Below are 22,017 nucleotides of genomic sequence, written 5' to 3'. Positions count from 1 at the left end.
GGCCGTGCGCGCCCCCGCCCCGCGCGCCCCCGCGCCCGCCTGCAGTTGCGCACGCGCGAGCCAGAGCCGGAAGCGGCCGGGCCCGGACGTCGGCGACCCGGAAGCGCTCTCCGTCAGCCTCCACGCGGGAGGAGACGTGTAGGGGCCGGGTTCGGCCCGCGCTGACCCCTGGCCCGGCGTATGGGGTTCTTCTTCCGGAACGACATGGCGCCCTCCGCGCCGCTGCTGACAGGTGGGTCCGCCAGGCGGAAGCCCTGCCCGGCCTCCTCTGGGGCGCTGCCCGCCTGGGCTTGGGGCCGGGCTTGACCTTTGTCCCCCGTTGTCGGGGGGAGCCGGCCGGGCCTCGGGTTCTCGGCAGACAGGTGCCGGGCAGGTCCCCGCCGTCCCCTCCGCTCAGGAATGGGGTCCAGAGGACCGGGAACGGGGCCCTGCCTGCCTGGACCCGAGCCCTCGTGGCGGCGGTGGTCGCGGACTCTGGTGCGGCCCTGCGCAGGAAGCGCGCGGGCTTGAGTGCGGGTCTGCGGTGGTCCCGGTGACCGCGGGGCGGGGGGCGATGGCGGCACATGGGACTCCTGAGACGCCTGGGACCGAGACCGCTGGTAGTGAGGGACAGTGCGGGGGACGATTGTGGCCGAGGGCTGGCCAAGACCCCGTGTGGCGAGGGAGACGATGGCCCCCGACACTCGAAGGTCGACACCCTAAAATCCGCCGCCCCTGCGCGCGTGGACCACCACAGTTCGTTCACTGCACACTTAGCAAATGCTGACTATGGCCTGCTACAAAATATGCCGCCTCGTGTCGTTACGTGATTACATGATTTCTTTGGTCTAGCTTCGTAGAGATAACCTATTTGCAACTCTTGGATACAAAACGACTAACTGAACTAGAATAAAAATGTAGTGCATTAAAAAATGTGAAGGGCTGGAGACCGTGGCTCAATTGGTAGAAAACCGCAGTGCAAGGCCCTGAGTTCAAATCTCAACAAAAAGATACAAAAAAACCATCTAGGGCTGGGAATGTGGCATAGTGGTAGAGTGCTTGCCTAGCATGCATGAAACCCTGGGTTTGATACCTCAGTACCACATACACAGAAAAGGCCAGAAGTGGTGCTGTGGCTCAAGTAGTCAAGCGTTAGCATTGAGCAAAAGAAGAACAGGGATAGTGCCCAGGCCCTGAGTTCAAGCCCCAGACTGGGTGTGAGGTGGGGGGGAAACCCCACCAGGCGCCGGTGACTCATGACTGTCATCCTAGCTACTCAGGAGGCTAAGATCTGAGGATCCCGATTCAAAGCCAGCCCAGGCAGGAAGTTCATGAGACTCTTATCTCCATTAAACTACCAGAGGGAAAAATTAGGCCAGAAGTCGAACTGTGGCTCAAGTGGCTGAGCACTAGCCTCGAGCAACAAGAAGTTCGGGGACAGCACCCAGGCCCTGAGTTCAAGCACTAGGACTCCCCCCGCTCCCCCCCCCCAAAAAAAAGCCAGGCATTGCTGGCTTAGTGCCTGTGTAGCTACTGAAGATCATTGTTCAAAACAAGCCCAGTGAGAAAAATCCCTGAGACTCTTGCCTCCAATTAACCATCAAAAAGCTGGAAGTAGAGGTGTGCTAAAAGTACCTGCCTTGAGCGAAAAGCACTTGGATCTCAGTCTCAGTCCCAGTGCAGGCACCAAGAAAAAAAGAATTAAAAACTTAAAATTTCAGTTGATTGATTACCTGCTATCTGTGAACAAAGTATGACCAAATGCTATGTGATTTTTTTTTTTTAACAAAGCAGTTTATAGCCAGATGTTCACACCTGAAATTGTACTCTGGAGGCAGAGATATGATGGTTAGGGATTAAAAAAAAAAAAGTCTGTGAGAATCTTTATTTCCAATTAGCCATCAAGAAGAAGCGGAGCTTTGTTCTAGTGGTAGAGCATTAGCCTTTAAAATAAAGCTCATAGACAGTGCCCAGGCCCTGAGTTCTAGCCCCAAGACCAGTATTCCCCCACACACACACCGAAAAAAAAGCATAAACACATAAATGGGATGATAGAAAATGTATTCCGGATTTTGTCTTTAAAGTTTTCTTTAAAATATGTGTTTGCATGCTGGAAAGCAGTTGATGAATTTGATTCAAGATTTTGCTTTTCCAAAAACGTACTAAAACTGAGAATTGGAGACCACGTGAGACTTTGTTGCTTCAGTCAAAAGAAAAGGAGGAAAGGAAAAAAAAAAACACGAAGGCATTTTCCCACTGGCCATTGAAATGTGTTGGGTTACTAGTCTACATGAGTGACTATTGTGTACTCATTCCCTGTCTTTCATCTCTGCTGCCCCACCCTGGCAAATCCCCATCACCTTCAGTATGACTACTGCACAAGGACTTCCAGTCCCTTCTCATCCATGCTTCATCCCTCCCAGTTTGACTTTTATACTGTATCAGATTGACCTTTTTAAAATGCAGATCTGGTTTTAACAGGCTGCCTAAAACACTTGAGGTTTCCCAATGTTGCTTAATTTAGGCCTTAATATTCTCCATCTGAGCCCTGCTTTCTTTCATGGCTTTGTCTTCCAGCCATTCTTCTGATGTTCTTTCCTTTTCTTTTCCTGTGGCACTTTTGAATTTATTATTCTCTTGAAGTATGTTCATCCTTTTAGACTTACATGCAAGTCACTCAAGGACAGTTTTCCTAACTTCCTAGTTGTAGATTAGAACTCCCAACCATTTATGCACCACATATCTTTGTGCTACCAAATGCAATTACACAATTTAATTTGTTGGTTATTTGATTATTATATGTGAAGTTCAATGAGGTCAGACAAAACACTGATATTTTTCTCTGTTGTTTCTCCAGTGCTCAACACAGAACCTAGGAGGTAGCTTTTTTTTTTTTCTTTTCTATTTTTAGTAGCTTTTTTTTTTTTGCCAGTCCTGGGGCTTGAACCCTGTCAGGGCCTGAGCACTGTCCCTGGCTTCCTTTTGCTCAAGGCTAGCACTCTATCACTTGAGCCACAGCGCCACATCCGACTTTTTCTGCTTATGTGGTGCTGAGGGAGTCAAACCCAGGGCTTCATGCATGCTAGGCAAGCACTCTACCACTAAGCCACATTCCCAGCCCCTATTTTTAGTAGCATTTTAAAATAAAAATCATTTTTATGGTCAGCTTCAAATACATCCAATTCAGCTATTAAAAATACATGTAATGAATGCTCCAAATATTTTGTTATTAAATCCCAAACTTGGTTTCTACTTCATTGTGGGCTGAGTAAAGGAATGTGTCTCATCTGTTTTCTGTCACTTTTTTTTTTCTTTTTTTTTTTTTTCCAGTCCTGGGGCTTGGACTCAGGGCCTGAGCACTGTTCCTGGCTTCTTTTTGCTCAAGGCTAGCACTCTGCCACTTGAGCCACAGCACCACTTCTGGCTTTTTCTGTTTATGTGGTGCTGAGTTGTTGAACCCAGGGCTCCACGCATGCTAGACAAGCACTCTACCACGAAGCCACATTCCCAGCCCCTTCCTGTCACTTTTGTAAAGTATGATGCTCTCCTGTGTTTCAATATATATATATATATATATATATATATTTTTTTTTTTTTTTTTTTGCCAGTCGTGGGCCTTGGACTCAGGGCCTGAGCACTGTCCCTGGCTTCTTCCCACTCAAGGCTAGCACTCTGCCACTTGAGCCACAGCGCCGCTTCTGGCCATTTTCTGTATATGTGGTGCTGGGGAATCGAACCTAGGGCCTCGTGTATCCGAGGCAGGCACTCTTGCCGCTAGGCTATATCCCCAGCCCCCCAATATTTTTTATTTCATAGATTAGGGCAGAGACTCAGTGTTGAATCTGCTATTCTATGGCTATTACCAGTCTTGAAGTACTCTTGAGTTCATGCCCTTTCTGCTATACCACAACTGCTTTTGTTTTGCTGATGAGAGTTAATGATTCAAAGTACTGATAGAAGATATATATTTATTTTTTAGCGGCTATGGGATGTGGTTTTACAAAATAGGGTAAGAAAGTCTCTCTTTCTTTGGCCAGTCCTAGGGTTCAGGTTTGAACTCAGGGCATGGGCTTTGTCCCTGAGCTTTGTTTTTGCTCAAGCCTGGCACTCTACCACTTGAGCCACAGTTCTACGCCTGGCTTTTTTCAGTGGTTAATTGGAGATAAGAGTCTCCAATTCATGGGCTTTCCTGCCCAGGCTGACTTTGAACCGAGATCCTAGCTAGGATTCTAGCTGTGAATCACTGGTGCCCAGCTGAAAGTAGTATAACCTTTTATCAGTGTTCACATTTTATAGTTCAGTGAAACATTTTTAAAATTTTTTACATTTAAAAATATTCAAAAAGAGCTAGACACCAGTGACTCACATCTGTAATCCTGACTACTCTGGAATCTGAGATCTAGGATTACGTTTCAAAGCCAGCTGGGGCAGCAAAGTCGGTGATAAGTTCATTGCCAAAAAAAGCCAGAGCTGTAGTTCAAGTGTAGACTGCTAGCCTTGAATGGAAAATGCTAAGAGATGGTGCCCAGATCCTGAGTTCAAATCCCTGTAACAGCAAAAAAAGAAATAAAAATTTAAATTGAACTTGATTTTTATTAGTAAAGTAACACTGGCTCTTTGAATTGTATTTCTTTAGTCCGAGGATCTGAAGGTCTGTACATGGTGAATGGACCACCGCACTTTACAGAAAGTACAGTGTTTCCAAGGTATGGCATATTTTATTGAAAAGTAATATACAGTAATACACAGTTCTAAATTGTTCTTGTTAGCATAATTCAAACAAGAAAGAAAATAAAACACACAGTTATAAGTTAGCTCCTTGCAAGATTTTATATAATAAAGAAGCTGGGAAGAATATATTTTATTTTATTTTTTTCCAGTCCTGGGGCTTTGTTAACTTCAAACTGAGTATAAGCCACAATTATGGAGTGATTGCAAAAAAGCAAGAATGCCATCTTCAGTTAAATTGATAGCTGAAGAAGGATATTAGTCCTTGGTGCATTTGTTATTTAGCAATTCAAATTATGTATCAGCCATGGAGTTCTCATCTCTGATGTTGTGACTGGTGACAGATATCTACATGTACCTACAGACACAAGTCAATTTGGGCCTTCCTTACCACTAGGAAAGTGGCCATGTCCAGTAGGGAGATGACGTACTTGGAATTTTGATTACTTAATAGAATTTTGCCAAGTAGGTGTTCACAGATACTGTAAAGAATAATGCATCAGCGGGCTGGGGATATGGCCTAGTGGCAAGAGCGCTTGCCTCGTATACATGAAGCCCTTGGTTCGATTCCCCAGCACCACATATACAGAAAATGGCCAGAAGTGGCGCTGCGGCTCAAGTGGCAGAGTGCTAGCCTTGAGCAAAAAGAAGCCAGGGACAGTGCTCAGGCCCTGAGTCCAAGGCCCAGGACTGGGCAAAAAAAAAAAAAAAGAAGAAGAAGAATGCATCAGCATTTATTAATGTGAAGATCTTCTCATTACTATGGCACATTATCTTTGTACATGTGAGAAATCAATGGAAGGTCTTTATTCTTCAATCCAGGGGCATTCTTTGGCTGCCAGGATATTCTGTCACCATTATTTTGTTATGCAGGTGGTCTGGGATGTTTAAATCAACTTTCACATTCATTTACATATTGGGAGTTTCCACACAAATTAGTTATATACCCAAGAATGAACTATTTCATAGATTTATCTCTTGGCAGAAAGTAAGCTTTCAGCTTATTTTAATCCTGTTTTCAGAGAGAGAGTATTTTGGCAGACCAAAGCATTTTGGAATTATTTTATAAAATTTGTGTAAGTTTTTAGTCATTAAATTAATGGATTATTGACTTTATTATCAGATTAACAAATACTGATGTCTATTCACCTTTTTTTCTCATTTTCAGAGAACCTGGAAAAAATTGCAAAGTCTATACCTTTAGTAAAGATGGGACCTTGTTTGCCTGGGGCAATGGAGAAAAGTTAGTGATCATTTAAATAGCATATTTTATGTGTCTCATTAGTATAAATGTGACTGGCGTACTTTTAGTGTCATATGTAATGAGACAGCTTTGAACATTTTTCGAAGGTGCTATATTGCCATGTCTTACTTATCTACTATCTTAGAATTTAAAATTAACATATAAGAAATGTGATTATTTTCATATTGAGGAATTTGAGAAATAATGCTAAATAATACTTTAAAAGTTATTGGTAGGGTTTCTTTGCTTATATTGAGATACTTTTTAATGTTTGCTATTAAATTGATAATATTGTTGTTAGTATTGCTATGGTCTTGTATAGATAGAAAGAAAAGTATATAAATTATTGAAAAGAATGCTTAGTATAAGCTACTGTGTAAATCTGTTTTACAGAATTGGTCTTGATAAAAAAATTTTTGAGAAAATTAGTCCTTTATAATTTTCTAAAAATTCCTAACATTTTACTTCATCCATCAGAAAAAATGTCCAAGTACCTGTTGCTTGGTTTAAAACTATTTTTGCTTTTAACCATTTAGTACTGAAAAGTATTTTATTTGTTCTTTGTGGTTGGAAATGTATTTTGAAGTTTTCCAACTGTCAGGTTAACTTGAATTAAACACATGATTTTAAAAATGAATTCCTGCTGAATGCCAATGGCTCACACCTGTAATCCTAGCTACTCAAGAGGCTGCAATCTGAAGGTCACAGTTCAAAGCCAACCCAGGCAGGAAAGTCTATAACTTACTTTTAATTAACCACCAAAAAGACAGAACTGGCACTGTGGCTCAAATGATAGAGTGAGTACTAGCCTTGAGCAAAAATAAGCTCCAGGATAGCACCCAAGCCCTAAATTCAAGCCCCAGGACTAGCTCTGTCTCTCTTTCTCACACACACACAATGATGATGATTATGATGATGATGATAACAGCAACAGCAATTACAATAATAAAAGATGTGGCATCTTGTTTAAAAACCTATATACACACATCTTTGTAAATACAGTATGTGGCACATTTAAAAATCACATGAGCCTTTCTCATTATTTGTTGTTGGTAACTTTTTTTTTTTTTTTTGCCAGTCCTGGGCCTTGGACTCAGGGCCTGAGCACTGTCCCTGGCTTCTTCCCGCTCAAGGCTAGCACTCTGCCTCTTGAGCCACAGCGCCACTTCTGGCCGTTTTCTGTATATGTGGTGCTGGGGAATCGAACCTAGGGCCTCGTGTATCCGAGGCAGGCACTCTTGCCACTAGGCTATATCCCCAGCCCCTGTTGGTAACTTTTAATAATTGCTCCTAGTTTAATAAATGATGTTTTCCAAAGTTCTGAGAAAACGCTTCAGTTTCTGATTAATTTAAATATAAACCAGGCCATGACCACATACACTATACTATATCTAATTTTCTTGCCCCGCAACAATACGCACCATGGTGATCCAGCACATTAAGGGAAATAATACCAAAAATACCTATTAAAATGGTAGACATGATATTTACAAAGGCACATGGACATACTAAAAAGATTCAGAATTGAATTCAATAGAAGGCTAATATGAATGAAATACACAGATAACAGTCTTACTCAATAAGCTAAAATAGAATAAAAATACTTAAAAGAAAACAGGTAATAGCTTAAGATGCCATTTCATTCTCAGTATTAGTGCTTATCCTCTTTAAGCCTGAGTAGAATGAGGTTTCTTTCAGCAGTTTCTGGAATAAGATGGAATAGAGACGATAACACCTATAAGACTATTGTGGGGATGACTGAAAAGACTCAGACAAAGTGGTCAGACCACTACATAACACTTACTTACACATACATGCATACATACATGCATAAATGCATACAGTGAAGCTGCTTTTATAATAGTTGTTGTCATTGTTATACCATAATACTTTTAATATTTTTTAGTAAGGGGAATTTTTCTTGTAAGATAATGTATCTTCCGGTTATTTTTCATTTAAAACATTTTTAATTGTTATTCTTTTTTTTTTTTTTTTTTTTTTTTTGGCCAGTCCTGGGCCTTGGATTGGACTCAGGGCCTGAGCACTGTCCCTGGCTTCCTTTTGCTCAAGGCTAGCACTCTGCCACTTGAGCCACAGTGCCACTTCTGGCCGTTTTCTGTATATGTGGTGCTGGGGAATCGAACCCAGGGCCACATGTATACGAGGCAAGCTCTCTTGCCACTAGGCCATATCCCCAGCCACTTAATTGTTATTCTAAAGGTGATGTATAGAGAGGTCACTATATAAGTCAGGTAAAGAGTACATTTCTTTTTTTTTTTTTTTGGCCAGTCCTGGGGCTTGAACTGAGGGCCTGAGCACTGTCCCTGGCTTCCTTTTTTTTTTTTTTTTTTTTTGCCAGTCCTGGGCCTTGGACTAGGGCCTGGGCACTGTCCCTGGTTTCCTTTTGCTCAAGGCTAGCACTCTGCCACTTGAACCACAGCGCCACCTCTGGCCGTTTTCTGTATATGTGGTGCTGGGGAATTGAACCCAGGGCCTCATGTATAGGAGGAGGCAAGCTCTCTTGCCACTAGGCCATATCCCCAGCCCCCCCGGCTTCTTTTTGCCCAAAGCTAGCACTCTACCACTTGAGCCACAGTGCCACTTCCAGCTTTTTCTGTTTATGTGGTACTGAGGAATCGAACCCAGGGCTTCATGCATGCTAGGCAAGCACTCTACCACTAAGCCACATTCCCAGCCCCTACATTTCTTTTTAACATCACCTCTTTCCTCGCTCTCTCTAGCTGGACGGACGGGCTCTTTAATAAATAGTTTGATTGCATCGGCAAATGGTTGGAATAATTTCCTCCCTCCCTTCTTCACCTTTAAGTTGTATAGTTTATTTTCAACATAGTGTCCAATATCACTGTTGCATTTGTTCCAGGGTAATTCTTATATTCTTATCTTTTGAGACTTCTTTAGGGTTTATGTTTTCTTTGTGCCAGTATTGGGACTTGAACTCAGGACCTGGTCACTACCCTTTAGCTTTTTCTGCTTAAGACTAGTGCCCTACCACTTGAGCCACAACTCCATTTCCAGCTTTCTGTTGTTGTTGTTGTTGTTTATTAGAAATAAGAGTTTCATGGACTTTCCTGCCTGGGATTGCTTTGAGCCATAATCTTCATATCACAGCCTCCTGAGTAGTTAATATTATAGACATGAGCCACAGCACCTGGCTAGAGACTCCCATCAACTTCAGAAGTCTTCTTACTGAAGTGGCACAATTTGCATCTTCTCACTTGTGCTGCCCTGTCTACACCCTTGCCTTTGCTTTCCTTTGGCAAACCTTGACTTTGCTCAGCCCAGTTCTGTGTTCATTGAAAGACCTGTGGTTTCAGCTACAAGTCAGTTACTCTTGGATCTTTCTGCTAATTCTGTATTATTTCCCAGCATTGTTCTTATATAGAGGTTTTAGGGAAGGTGTTCTGGAAATTTTCTAGTATTAGCTGAAACTGATTTTTATGAAAAGAGAGTATTTTAAGAAGAGGTATGGATATTTTTGTTTGTGCTGGTTATTGTGAAATGGAATTTCAATGCTAAAGTAATTTCTTTTGAAACCAGAGTCAATATTATTAATGTCACTAACAACGGACTACTGCACTCCTTCGACCTCCCAAAGGTGGTTTGCCTTGAATTCTCACCAAAAAGCACTGTCCTGGCAACATGGCAGCCTTACACTAGTAAGTACTTTCCCACTGTGAAAAGATTCCACCAAGACCAATGAGAAAAGCAGGTGTGTGGTCTTGTAGGATAGTAGGCAGTGACTGTGACTATTTATGACCAACAGTTCAGATTGTATTCTCCAAGTGCAGTGTACTCAAAGTAAGGTGCAATTACTACTCCCCTTACCCTCAGAGAATATGTTCTTTGTATGCCTTTCTTGTCTCAGCCAAGCACTACACACTCTGGCTGTTTCTTACTGTTTGTGGTGGGATAACAATTTTTCCACAATTTCATGGATAGAGGATTTATTCTTATTTGCAATCTTAGCAACCTCAGTCTATTCTTTTTTTTTTTTTTTTTTTGCCAGTCCTGGGGCTTGAACTCAAGGCCTGGGTGCTGTCCTTGAGCCTCGTTGGGTTCAAGGCTAGCACTCTACCACTTGAGCCACAGTGCTGCTTATAGCTTTTTCTGAGTAGTTTTTTGGAGGTAAAAGTCTCATGGACTTTCCCTGCCCAGGTTGGCTTTGAACCACAATCTTCAGATTTGCCATTGATGCCCGGCTTATCCTTTCTTACATAGTTAAAAATTTTCACCTTTTCATTTGAAGGAAGCATTTTTGGCTTCTCTTTGGCATATCCAAGTTAGAGTTTAGAGCCGTGATTAGCTTGAATAAAGGTCACTGGAGCATAGCCAAGGTGGCTACAGAGTGACTAATGGTAGGTGGGTATGACATAGGTCTATCATGGACGTGCCAACAGAATGACTGTTCATGTCCAAGTGAGACAACCTGGCATGGCAGGAGACCATCGCTCAACTCAGGGTGCCAAGCAATATAAAAGTATGAATTGTTCATTTCTGGAGTTTTCCATGTAGTTCTTTTGGGCTATGGTTGACTGCATATAACTGATTGCTCAGAAGGTGAAACCACAGGTAAGGCTATTGTACACAGTAAGTTACTGATAAGATCTATTGTGAGGTAGAAGATAAGAAAAAAAAGGTACCAAATAGCTACTGGTTAGAGAATGTCTGTGAAGATTAACGATAGTAATGACTTTGCAGTTCCCCTGGCACATGCCTGTAATGCTAGCTACGTGGAAGGCTGAGCTTGGGGGGAGGGGGTGTGTGGTGTCCTGTGGTTCGAGGCCAGTCCAGGCATACACATGAGAGTTCTTCTGGACCAAAAGTGAGCACAGTGGTGTGTACCTGTCATCCTAACTACACGGGAGGCTGAGATTGGGAGTATTAGGAACGTTTTCAAGGTATCCCGCCTCAGTGAAAGAAGCTAGGTATTGTCACACATGCTTATTATCCTAGGTACTTATGGGAAGCATAAAAGTAGACAGCTTACATCCCAGGGGGGAAAATGAGTGTAAAACAGAGCTGTGGTATGGCTCAGTGGTAGAGTATCTGCCAAGCTAGTGTAAGGCCCTGGGTTTAAACCCAGTACCACCAATCACGGATATAGCTACCCAAAGATCTGAAAGTGGCAGTTTGAAGCCAGCCTGGGCAGAAAAGTCTGAGACTCTTAGCTCCAGTTAACCAGCGGAAAGTTGGAAGTGGAGATGTGACACAAGTGGTAGTAGAGCACCATCATCAAGTGAAAAAGCCAAGCGAGAGCACAAAGCCCTGAGTTCTGGCACAGACCAATACTGGCACACACTCACACACACAAATAACCAGACCCCAGTACTGTAGAATAACAATGATATTTAAGTAATTATTGTAAGTAAAAAAATATGATAAACCTACAGCATCTAAGAGATGTGCATGGTATAGCAAAGGAAGGAAACAAGCTGAGTGTGGTGATGTGTCTAGTCTCCCAGTTCTCAGGCTGAGGCAGGACGGCCAATTGGATGTGAGCTTGAGCAACAGTGAGACCCTGTCTTCAAAGAAAGTTGGAAGTAGTGCCATTTTCTGGCACATTTAAAGCTATCTAAAGATTCTAGATGAATATTTCATGCAGTGTTTTACCCACTAGATAATAAAATATTGAAACTGGCATAGAGATTCGTTTTTAGAAGCATTTTCTAATGTTGACTTTGTTGAATAAGTAAATGATAATATTTCACTGCTAGGCATGAAACTCTGGAGACTTGCAGTGTTTTAAGAGGCATGAACTTTAATGAGATTTACTTGTACAAAGGGAAACTGGCAGTCATGCATGGTTTTATATATTTATTTTTTATGATTTAATCCATTTGTCATTAATCCATGTTATTTAAAATAGAAAATATCTTACATATTCTTCAAACCTGTAGTAATTAGACATTTCTGAGATGTCATGGTTTTAAGAATGAGTTCTGTAACTAGAACTAGAAAAAAAGTTGATTTAATGCAACCCTTTTACTTGGCTTTCATAATTTTGTTCACATTTTTCTAAGACTGGAATCTTCTTGCAAGTGTTAGGAGACAGTTACCACCACCACCACCCCAATTGTTTCTTTGCAGCTTCTAAAGATGGCACAGCTGGAATACCCAACCTACAACTTTATGATGTGAAAACTGGGGCGTGTTTGAAATCTTTCATACAGAAAAAAATGCAAAATTGGTAAATATATGCTTCAAAGTACTAAGTATATAAACAAGTTTTATGTCATTATAGTATAATTGTTTCTCTGGGTTTGATTTTGAAACTAGACCAAAATCTAGATGATTAAAGATTTTTGCATGTAGGAATCTAGTGTTAAAATGATCTTTCATTTGCTTTGTTTTTGAAAAAGGAACAGTATATTTCTATTAAATACTGTTAACTCTTTTTCTTTTTGATATAGGTGTCCATCGTGGTCAGATGATGAAATTATTTGTGCACGAAATGTTAACAATGAAGTCCACTTCTTTGAAAACAACAATTTTAGTATGGAAACATTTATTGAATAATTATTTACTTTAAATGTGTATAGCTTTAATTTATATGCATCATGAGGTTACTTTAATATTGTGAATTTATGTACAGTGATTAGTTTTAACTTTTTTTGCATAAAGCTTTGTAAGTTTAAATGCCAGTGAAATTTCTATAACAGAAAAACTTTATTTTACAATAACTTTACTAGGTAATTGCTGTTATATTAAGACATTCCCCCTGAGCTTAATTGCCATTGATACTTTGGAACAAATTTTTTTCCCATCTTTTCTCACATACAAAAGTGTACACCAGGGGGCTGGGAATATGGCCTAGTGGCAAGAGTGCTTGCTTCCTATACATGAAGCCCTGGGTTCACCCCAGCACCACATATACAGAAAATGGCCAGAAGTGGCACTGTGGCTCAAGTGGTAGAGTGCTAGCCTTGAGCAAAAAGAAGTCAGGGACAGTGCTCAGGCCCTGAGTCCAAGACCCAGGACTGGCAAAAAAAAAAAGTGTACATCAATAACTATTAGCCATAGCCAGTCTGCTGTTATCCACATCTTTGTATTCTTTTTTCTTTTTTTTTTTTGCCAGTCCTGGGCCTTGGACTCAGGGCCTGAGCACTGTCCCTGGCTTCTTTTTGCTCAAGGATAGCACTCTGCCACTTGAGCCACAGCGCCACTTCTGGCCATTTTCTGTATATGTGGTGCTGGGGAATTGAACCCAGGGCTTTATATATTCAAGGCAAGCACACTCGCCACTAGGCCATATCCCCAGCCCCACGTCTATGTATTCTTGCTATGCTCAAATAGCAGACATATTTTTTTTTACCAGGAAATATATCAGTGGGTTATCTCCTAGGGTAATAGGTGTGAGCCCCCAGTACCCAGCCCTTAAGTTTCTTTTAATCTTAGGATTTTTTTTTTTTTTTTTTTTGCCAGTCCTGGGGAAAGGACTCAGGTCCTGAGCACTATCCCTGGCTTCTTTTTGCTCAAGGTTACCACTCTGCCAATTTGAGCCACAGCACCACTTCTGGCCTATATATATGGTGCTGAGGAATCGAACCTAGGGCTTCATGTATAGGAGGCAAGCACTCTTGCCACTAGGCCATATTCCCAGCCACTTCTGGTATCTTCTGTTCGCTGGTGTGCCACAGGACAGAGTCACTAGTTGTGCAGCTTCTGGTGATACTTTTGAACACCTACCTATTTGACCTCTGAAATGGAATGAAGCACTCTATCCAATTTACTAGAGCCATGTTACTGTTCATAACTCAGGTTCTGAATCCCTAGGGTAAATATCACCTTCCCTAACATTTAGAATGTATCCATCTGTCACTGGTTACAGTGAGCACTACATCATTCACTATGAGTCACTAGCAACCAGTGGCTCTCACAGCACTAGGTGATTGAGTATGGGTCTGGCCCTGGCCTTACCCACTGCACGTCTTCACCCAACCTCCATCCTCTCAGCAGGCAGTACCAGTGTAGTTGTAGTGACCTCTTACAGTGCATTTAGTTCATTAGGTTCTTACTAGTTTCTTAGTCTAACCATTTGCTTTCTCTCTCTCTCTCTTTAGACACAATTGTAAACAAATTGCATTTGCAAAAAGTTAATGATTTTGTTTTGTCACCTGGACCCCAGCCCTACAAGGTAATTGCTACAGCCTTTTCCTATATCCATCTTAATATGTGCTTCCAAAAGGTTAAGGACTGATTTGTCTGTGTTTCACAGGTAGCTGTCTGTGTGCCGGGAAGTAAAGGAGCGCCTTCGTTTGTGAGATTGTATCAATACCCCAACTTTACTGGGCCCCATGCAGCACTTGCCAATAAAAGTTTCTTTAAAGCTGATAAGGTTACAATGCTGTGGAATAAAAAAGGTATGATAAATATATTTTGTTCCTTGTTTGGTTCATCAAGTGTGAATTCAGAGTTATAAAAACGCAGATTCAGCCGGGTGTCGATGGCTCATGCATGTAATCTTAGCTACTCAGAAGGCTGATATCTGAGGATCATGGTTCAAAGCCAGCCTGGGCAGGAAAGTCCATGAGACTATTATCTCCAGTTAACCACCAGGAAAACCAGAAGCGGTGCTGTGGCTCAAAGTGGAAGAGCACTAGCCTTGAACTGAAGGGCTCAGGGACAGTGTCAAGCCCCAGGGTTCAAGCCCCAAGACTGACCAAAAAATGAAAGATTCAACCAGGCATTGGTGGCTCACACCTGTGTTCCCAGCTACTCAGGTACCTGAGATCTGAGGATCGTGGTTCGAAGCCAGTCCAGGATGGGAATTCCATGAGATTCTTAATCTCTAATTAACCACCAAAGAGCCAGAAATGGAGCAGTGGCTCAAGTGGTAGAGTGCAGGCCTTGAGCAAAAAAAGCTTAGAGATAGCCCTAAGTCCAGGTCCTGAGTTCAAGCCCAAGACAGAGGCTTACATGTGTGCTTGTGGACACACGCATGAGCAGTATCTGTGGCTGCATTGTTTTAAATCTAATGAAGGTTCTTACTATTGCAGCTACTGCTGTGTTGGTGATAGCTAGCACAGAGGTGGACAAGACGGGCGCTTCATACTATGGAGAGCAGACGCTGCACTACATAGCCACAAATGGAGAGAGTGCTGTTGTGCAGCTACGTGAGTACTCCCGCCACACTCCTTCCAGTAAAAACAGAAACAGAAAAGCAAAATGCCAGAGAGATGAGACAAGCAGTGGAGCCCAAATACCTTCCTAGCTGTCAATGTGAAATGTCAATGAGAAACTCAATTATCTTCAAGCATACCCTATTCTGACAGGATCCAGTTAGTGACTTTGAATTAAGCTAGCACTGTATTAGTGGAGCTTCCTGAGTGAAGGAATCCCATTATAGTTGTTCTTCTGTGACTTTCTTGTGGTGGTGAGTTGCTTTCCTGAGAATAGTATTGTCTTTAGAGTTGTGAATAGTATCTACCCACTTCATCTCTTGGGTTTTTATTTTGTTGTTGGTTGTGGGACTTGAACTTAGAGCCTGTGCTGTCCCTGAGCCTCTTTGTGCTCTAGGCTAGCACTCTAGCACTTAAACTACAGCACCACTTCTAGTTTTTGAGTGGTCAATTGGAGATGAGTCTCACAGGGACTTTCCTGCCCAGCTGGCTTCAAGCTGAGATCCTCAAACCTCAGCCTCCTGAGTAGCTAGGATGATAAGCATGAGCCACCGGTGCCTTGCTTCATCTCTCTCTCTCTCCCAGTCCTCGGGCTTGAACTCAGGGTCTGAGCACTGTCCCTGGCTTCTTTTTGCTCAAGGCTAGCACTTGACCACTTGAGCCATAATGCCACTTCCGGCTTATTCTGTGTATGTGGTGCTGAGGAATTGAACCCAGGGCTTCATGCATGCTAGGCAAGGACTCTACCACTAGGCCACATTCTCAGCCCCCTTCTCTTGTGATAAGCTAAACTAACTTCAATAGTGTTATAGTTTCTCCATTTTGAATTTAACATGGATAAGTAGGAAAATATTTCTATAAAACACAGTATTCCAATTGACATCAGAAACAAAAAAAGTGTTGCTGAAATACCTACTTAGTATGACTGATGAAAAGCTTAGATTATAGATGTGTACCACCATGCCCAGATGGAGGACATGTTGGCTGTCAAAGATAAAAATATGAAAGTATACAGTATGGGAGGAGCCCTGCACTATTGGAAATTGTGAAGAGGCATGTAGGTTGGTATAATATCTTTAAGGGCTTTTAGGTGATGCATTACCAAGACATTATTAATACATCAGTGTTTATTACTATGTATTATCATGCCCTTTGCCCCCTCCACCCCAATTTTGCTCCTACAGATACATAATATATAAAAATATACGTCAGGGGAATACAGGGTAAAAAGACTGAGGCAGATCTTCATGTGTTTCTGCTTAAGTCTCTCCATGCTATGTACTGCATAGAAATAACACAGGTCTAGAACTTTGTCATTTGTATGCATATTCAAGAGACAGAATGCTTTATTTCAGCTGAATTGTTCCTGAAGGGTTCATCAGAATTGTACCAGGATTGCCTTCATACAGAAGGACTTTGTTCTGTAGCCTGCCTTTGAATATGCTTTGCTTTCATTTATTACCATGAATGTATAATGCCTATTCCAGAAGAAAATGGGTACTAGGTGCACAGTCCTATTCTGACATTCAGGCCTGATAGGATTGAGGGACCTCAGGAGTGCAGAACCAGCCAAAGCAACTTCCTGTGATCCTGATCTGGACGTCTTTTTATTGTTTATTAATAGTAATAAAATATTACCACAGCTGATGCTGGCTTCCACTTTGCCTGCATTCACAGCATTAAGGTAAATTAAGATTCAGTAGAGACTCTTAAATAAATTGATGATATTGCATCAATCTCCATACATTATCACATAAGAATAATTCTGATATGCCTGGGAATTTTTGGAGTTTCCCCACCATCTGACATTTTTTTGACAGATTTATTTATAACTTGTGCTGATAAATAGTATATTCATATAATTATCACTAATTTGGATGTATTCTTTTTTTAGCAAAAAATGGCCCCATTTATGATGTTGTTTGGAATTCTAGTTCTACTGAGTTTTGTGCTGTGTATGGTTTCATGCCTGCCAAAGCTACGGTTTTCAACTTGAAGTGTGACCCTGTGTTTGACTTTGGAACTGGTCCTCGCAATGCAGCCTACTATAGCCCTCACGGACACATACTGGTACTGGCTGGGTTCGGGAATCTGCGGGGACAGATGGAAGTGTGGGACGTGAAAAACTACAAACTGATCGCTAAGCCAGTGGCTTCTGATTCTACGTATTTTGCTTGGTGTCCAGATGGTGAGCATATTTTAACAGCCACATGTGCTCCGAGGCTACGTGTTAATAATGGGTATAAGATTTGGCATTATACTGGCTCCGTCCTATACAAGCATGATGTGCCATCAAATGGAGAGTTATGGCAGGTTTCTTGGCAGCCATTTTTGGATGGAGTATTTCCAGCAAAAGCAATAACTTACCAAGCTGTTCCAAGTGAGGTTCCCAGTGAAGAACCTAAGGTTGCAACCGCTTATAGACCCCCAGCCTTGCGAAACAAACCGGCCACCAACTCCAAACTAGTAAGTCACGTTTTACAACCTCGGTAGGAAAGTGCTTTCTGTGTGGAGCTTTCTAGGCCTTTGCTTTATGCTCTGTGTTATTTCATATGTGTTTAGAGTATGAACTGTAGAAATTATTACAGATCTACTACTGAAGATGGTAAGTGGTGAGTACTCACGTTGCCAAGCTGATAAAGAGGTGAATTTAAAGGATCCACGTTTTAAACTTCTGGGGCAGGGCCAGTAATATGGCCTAGTGGCAAGAGTGCTTGCCTCCTATACATGAAGCCCTGGGTTCCATTCCCCAGCACCACATATACAGAAAACGACCAGAAGTGGCACTGTGGCTCAAGTGGCAGAGTGCTAGCCTTGAGCAAAAAGAAGCCAGGGACAGTGCTCAGGCCCTGAGTCCAAGGCCCAGGACTGGCCAAAGGAAAAAAACAAAAAAAAAATTCTGGGACAGATAACTGAATATGTCACATAAGCTTTGCAGATAAGCAAGGACTCTAATCCACATGCCTATTAGACAGGCGGATGCCATGAGGCAGTAGTGGATGGGAGAGACAGAAGAGAAAGTTTGTACCCCTGTGACATCAGACGGGCTGTGCAGCAATGGCTGGTTCTTTCCATGGAAAGTTTAAGTGCAGTTTTCCAACATGCCTGATTTTTTTCCAAGACATAATGGATCTACAAAATTTCTCAATTTTTAAAGCAATGTTGGTCAAACAAGACATTTGCCATTAGTACCCCACCTTCACTTTAAAGTTATGACCAAAGTATTGGTTAGATGCTGTTATACCTCAAAAAAGTTAGCATTTCAGCTAGGTGTGATGGTAAACACCTGTAATCCCAGCACTTGGGCATTGGAGGCAGGAGGATCTCAAGATCAAGGCCAGCTGGGGACATAAGACCCTGTCTCAACAAAACGGAAGTAACATTTCAGAGTTCATGGCAGAGGACTGATGAATGCCATCTGTTTCTATAATGGTATTAATAATATAAATGCTCAAAAATGGGCAGCAGTATTATTGATGTTATTACAATAGCTGTCTACTAGTAACTGTGTAAGTTACTTAGTTGCTAGATACTTAGTGAAATAGTTGCTTTGTCAAAGATTCATTGCTTTCATTTCAAAAGTGCTTATTTTTCAAATTTTCCATAGCATGAAGAGGAACCACCCCAGAACATGAAACCACACCCAGGAGGTGATAAACCATTGTCAAAGACAGCCCTGAAAAACCAGAGGAAGCACGAGGCCAAGAAAGCTGCAAAGCAGGTATTGAAAACAAAAATAAATAAATAAAAAATGAGTGTAGCCTTAAGCCTTGAACTTCAGCAAACTGTGTTCCAATAAAATGAAGTTGAGAACTAGAAATATGGCTCAAATGTTAGAGTGCCTGTCTAACAAACATGACGCCCCAAGTTCAAGTCCCAGTTCTACCAAAAGAAAGGAAGGAAGGAAGAACTGCTCTCAAGAATGCCTGGGTAGCCAAGTTCCAGTGGCTCATACCTGTCATCCTAGCTGCTCAAGAGGCTGAGATCCGCAGTTCAGCTCAGGCAAGAAAGTCCATGAGACTCCTATCACCAACAAACTACTCAGAAAAAGCCTAAAGTGGCACTGTGGCTCAAGTGGTAGAGTGCTAGACTTAAGAAAGAATCTTGGAGACAATGTGCAGGCTGAGTTCAAGCCCCAGGACCAGCACAACAAAAGAAAAGAAAAGAAAAGAAAAGATAAGCCAAGTTGCCAGTGCCTCAGAACAGGAAAGTCCGTGGTCCTGCGGTGAGGAAGATAATCAATTGTGACCCTCTGGGGGCAGGGTCACATCCCTTTCAGGGTAAGAGGCCCCCATGGCCTCAAGGTAGAGAAGAATCAGTGCCGTGATGCAAGAATACAGGACTCTGTCTTGTGGCCTGACCCACTGACTTCTTTTACCTGCTGCTCTGAGGCTGCGGTTTAGGAAGACATCACCTGAGTTCAGTTTTCAGTTGGCATCTGAAAAGCCTTCTCACAGATTCAAATGTCCGAATGGGGTCCCCTTCACAAAAACACAAACTGGAGGAATACTGGCTGAGTGACACAGACACTTCCTCAGCCACTTTCTGTTAGGGGTCTGTATTGTACTCTAGGAGACCTCATGCCAAATGCAGACAAAATCATGTTTAGCCAACCCTGCATTAGTGGGACTTTTAATGTTTTTATTTTAAAAATATTCCCCATAGGAAGCAAGACATGACAAGAGTCCAGATTTGGCACCTGCTTCAGCTCCACAGAGCACACCCCGAAACACCATCTCCCAGTCAGCTTCTGGCGACCCTGAAATAGACAGAAAGATTAAGAACCTGAAGAAGGTGAGAGCCTCAGATGAAAATCAGATGGGTTCACAGTGAGGATGCTAGGGCAAAGAAGGAAGCTTAATTCCCTAAAGCCAGGGATCTGAGAAGATAGTCACCATTGTTGGTGTTTCTAGTCCTGCAATTGAGGGACGGTACCTGTTTCAGAAAAATAGGAAATGAAGTACATTTGTATAGAAAATGCTGAACATTTTCATACTTAGGATTTTATTACATACATTCCAGCTCTAAAGATGAAGAAACGGGTACAAAAAGAAAGTTAAAAAAAAATAGTATACCCTAACATCTAGCATACCATTCTTGGTTGATGGAAATGTAAGATAATTAATTCTCGGTACTGAGGTTTCACATTGATATGATTGAATTATTGATAAAATTTGCATTAGAAAGTGGCTCCCTTCCTCCCTCTTCACTGATATTTGATGGTTACAGAAACTGAAAGCGATAGAGCAACTGAAGGAGCAAGCTGCCACTGGAAAGCAGTTAGAGAAAAATCAGGTATTTTTTTGTTTTCACTGGGGCTGTCTTCATTACTTTCTTCTCCTGTTTATTATAGATATGTGATTTTTTAATAGGGAAAAAGAACTTGTAGATTTTAAAGCTGTGGTTTGCACACTGTATACAATAAATCTTTTTAACTTATTTTATTTATTTATTTTTTGGCCAGTGCTGGATCTTGAACTCAGGACCTGGGCACTGTCCCTGAGCTTCTTTTTTTTTTTTTTTTTTTGCTCAAGGCTAGCACTCTACCTCTTGAGCCACAGTGCCTCTTCTGGCTTTTTCTATATATGTGGTGTTGAGGAATTGAACCTAGGGCTTTGTGCATGCTAGGCAAGCACTCTACCACTAAGTCACATTCACAGCCCCAGAAAAAGTACATATTTAAAGAATTCCTATTCTCAGCCTGAATGTTTAACTTTTCACATTGCATGGACAAAAAGATCTTAGCTTTGGTTTAATTTCAAAGTTGCTGTTAGTTTATATGTGTATTTCCAGCTATTTGAGAGACTACATTCTGTGTGCCAAAATTTTTAGTTACAGAAATTCTTTTTTTTTTTTTTTGGGGGGGGGCTAGTTCTGGGGCTTGAAATCTGGGCCTGCGTGTTATCCTGAGCCTCTCTGTACTCTAGCACTCTACCATTCTGAGTCACAGTGCCACTTCCATCTTTTTCTGAGTAGTTTTTTGGAAATAAAAGCCTTGATTGGAACCATGATCCTCAGACCTCAGCCTCCTGAGTGGCTGGGATGACAGGCGGGAGCCACTGGTGCCCAACCCTTGGACATTTTTGCACAGTCACACTCTTCTGCAGAGGAAGATAGAGGATGTTATGGCAACTGTGAATTCTTCCTAGGGTGCTAGTGGATCATTTCTACTAGACATTGGGGGGTCTCTTCTTGTCAATTAGGCTAGGTCTGCTTGCTATTTCCCTCCTTTTCCCTCCACACTATCATGCCTGGTGTAGACTGGAAATCCTACTGGAATAAAAAGATTACAGCTTCTATCCTTCATGCCTTTGATTCATACCAGACATCAAGTTAGGCTTTGTTTCAAATTTTTAATCTGTATTTACCAATGGATGTGTAAGGCATGTTACTTCTCTATTCTTTATTCCTGTACTATTTTAGTTCCAGATCCAATCATTATTTTCTGTTCAATAACTTCATTGTTTTAAACTTTTCTAGTTGGAAAAAATTCAAAAAGAGACAGCCCTTCTCCAGGAGCTGGAAGATTTGGAATTGGGTGTTTGAAGATTCACTGAAAGCAAGTTGGTTACCAGAAATCAGTGTAAACACATCTTCATGGAATACCCATGTGCCTCGATAGTGCTGCTTTTTAACCATTCATCTGAGATTCTGCATATGTAGGGCTATTTCATGATTTCATTAAATTGACATTACATCCTAAATCATGTCACGTGACAGAAAGATATACACAAATTTTTAGCTAAGGTTGATACATTGAAAGATACTGTTTTTTTTTTAAGAACAGTGTTTACTATATAAATGAATAAAGAGATTTTACATTTAATTGTTCTTTTCCTATGAGTTTGTTGATGTTCATATAAGAATGGAGCAGGACAGCATAGACATACCCTATGACCCAGCCATACTACTCCTAGGCATCTATCC

At 41.7% G+C, this 22,017-nt stretch overlaps 1 protein-coding gene across 2 annotated transcripts; it reads left to right on the top strand.

The window, feature by feature from the left end:
- The first annotated feature begins 101 nt into the window (after nucleotides 1-101).
- Eif2a (eukaryotic translation initiation factor 2A) lies at nucleotides 102-21,907 on the top strand. Of its 2 annotated transcripts, XM_048334886.1 has the most exons (14): nucleotides 102-232; nucleotides 4,616-4,685; nucleotides 5,876-5,950; nucleotides 9,509-9,627; nucleotides 12,059-12,158; nucleotides 12,382-12,464; nucleotides 14,032-14,105; nucleotides 14,187-14,331; nucleotides 14,968-15,084; nucleotides 16,985-17,556; nucleotides 18,698-18,811; nucleotides 19,756-19,884; nucleotides 20,320-20,385; nucleotides 21,571-21,906. In XM_048334886.1, exons 1-14 carry the CDS (start codon nucleotides 181-183, stop codon nucleotides 21,634-21,636), a joined length of 1,782 nt encoding a protein of 593 aa, XP_048190843.1. In that variant the 5' UTR covers nucleotides 102-180; the 3' UTR covers nucleotides 21,637-21,906. The 2 variants fall into 2 exon arrangements, with proteins under 2 accessions (XP_048190843.1, XP_048190844.1); XM_048334887.1 differs by lacking the exons at nucleotides 14,032-14,105; nucleotides 14,187-14,331 and having other exon boundaries at nucleotides 156-232; nucleotides 21,571-21,907.
- Nucleotides 21,908-22,017: the final 110 nt, after the last annotated feature.

This window comes from Perognathus longimembris, chromosome 26 (assembly GCF_023159225.1).
Source record: "Perognathus longimembris pacificus isolate PPM17 chromosome 26, ASM2315922v1, whole genome shotgun sequence".
NCBI lineage: Eukaryota > Metazoa > Chordata > Mammalia > Rodentia > Heteromyidae > Perognathus > Perognathus longimembris.
The sequence above is the reverse complement of the archived record's forward strand: the minus strand, read 5'-3'. Positions and strand labels throughout refer to the sequence as shown.

Bases quoted from the DNA above. Each gene is read 5' to 3' on its own strand.
- Eif2a (XM_048334886.1), top strand. From the start codon at position 181: ATGGGGTTCTTCTTCCGGAACGACATGGCGCCCTCCGCGCCGCTGCTG. The intron at 9,628-12,058 runs GTAAGTACTTTC...GTTTCTTTGCAG, and splicing joins AACATGGCAGCCTTACACTA to CTTCTAAAGATGGCACAGCT. The intron at 18,812-19,755 runs GTATTGAAAACA...TATTCCCCATAG, and splicing joins CCAAGAAAGCTGCAAAGCAG to GAAGCAAGACATGACAAGAG.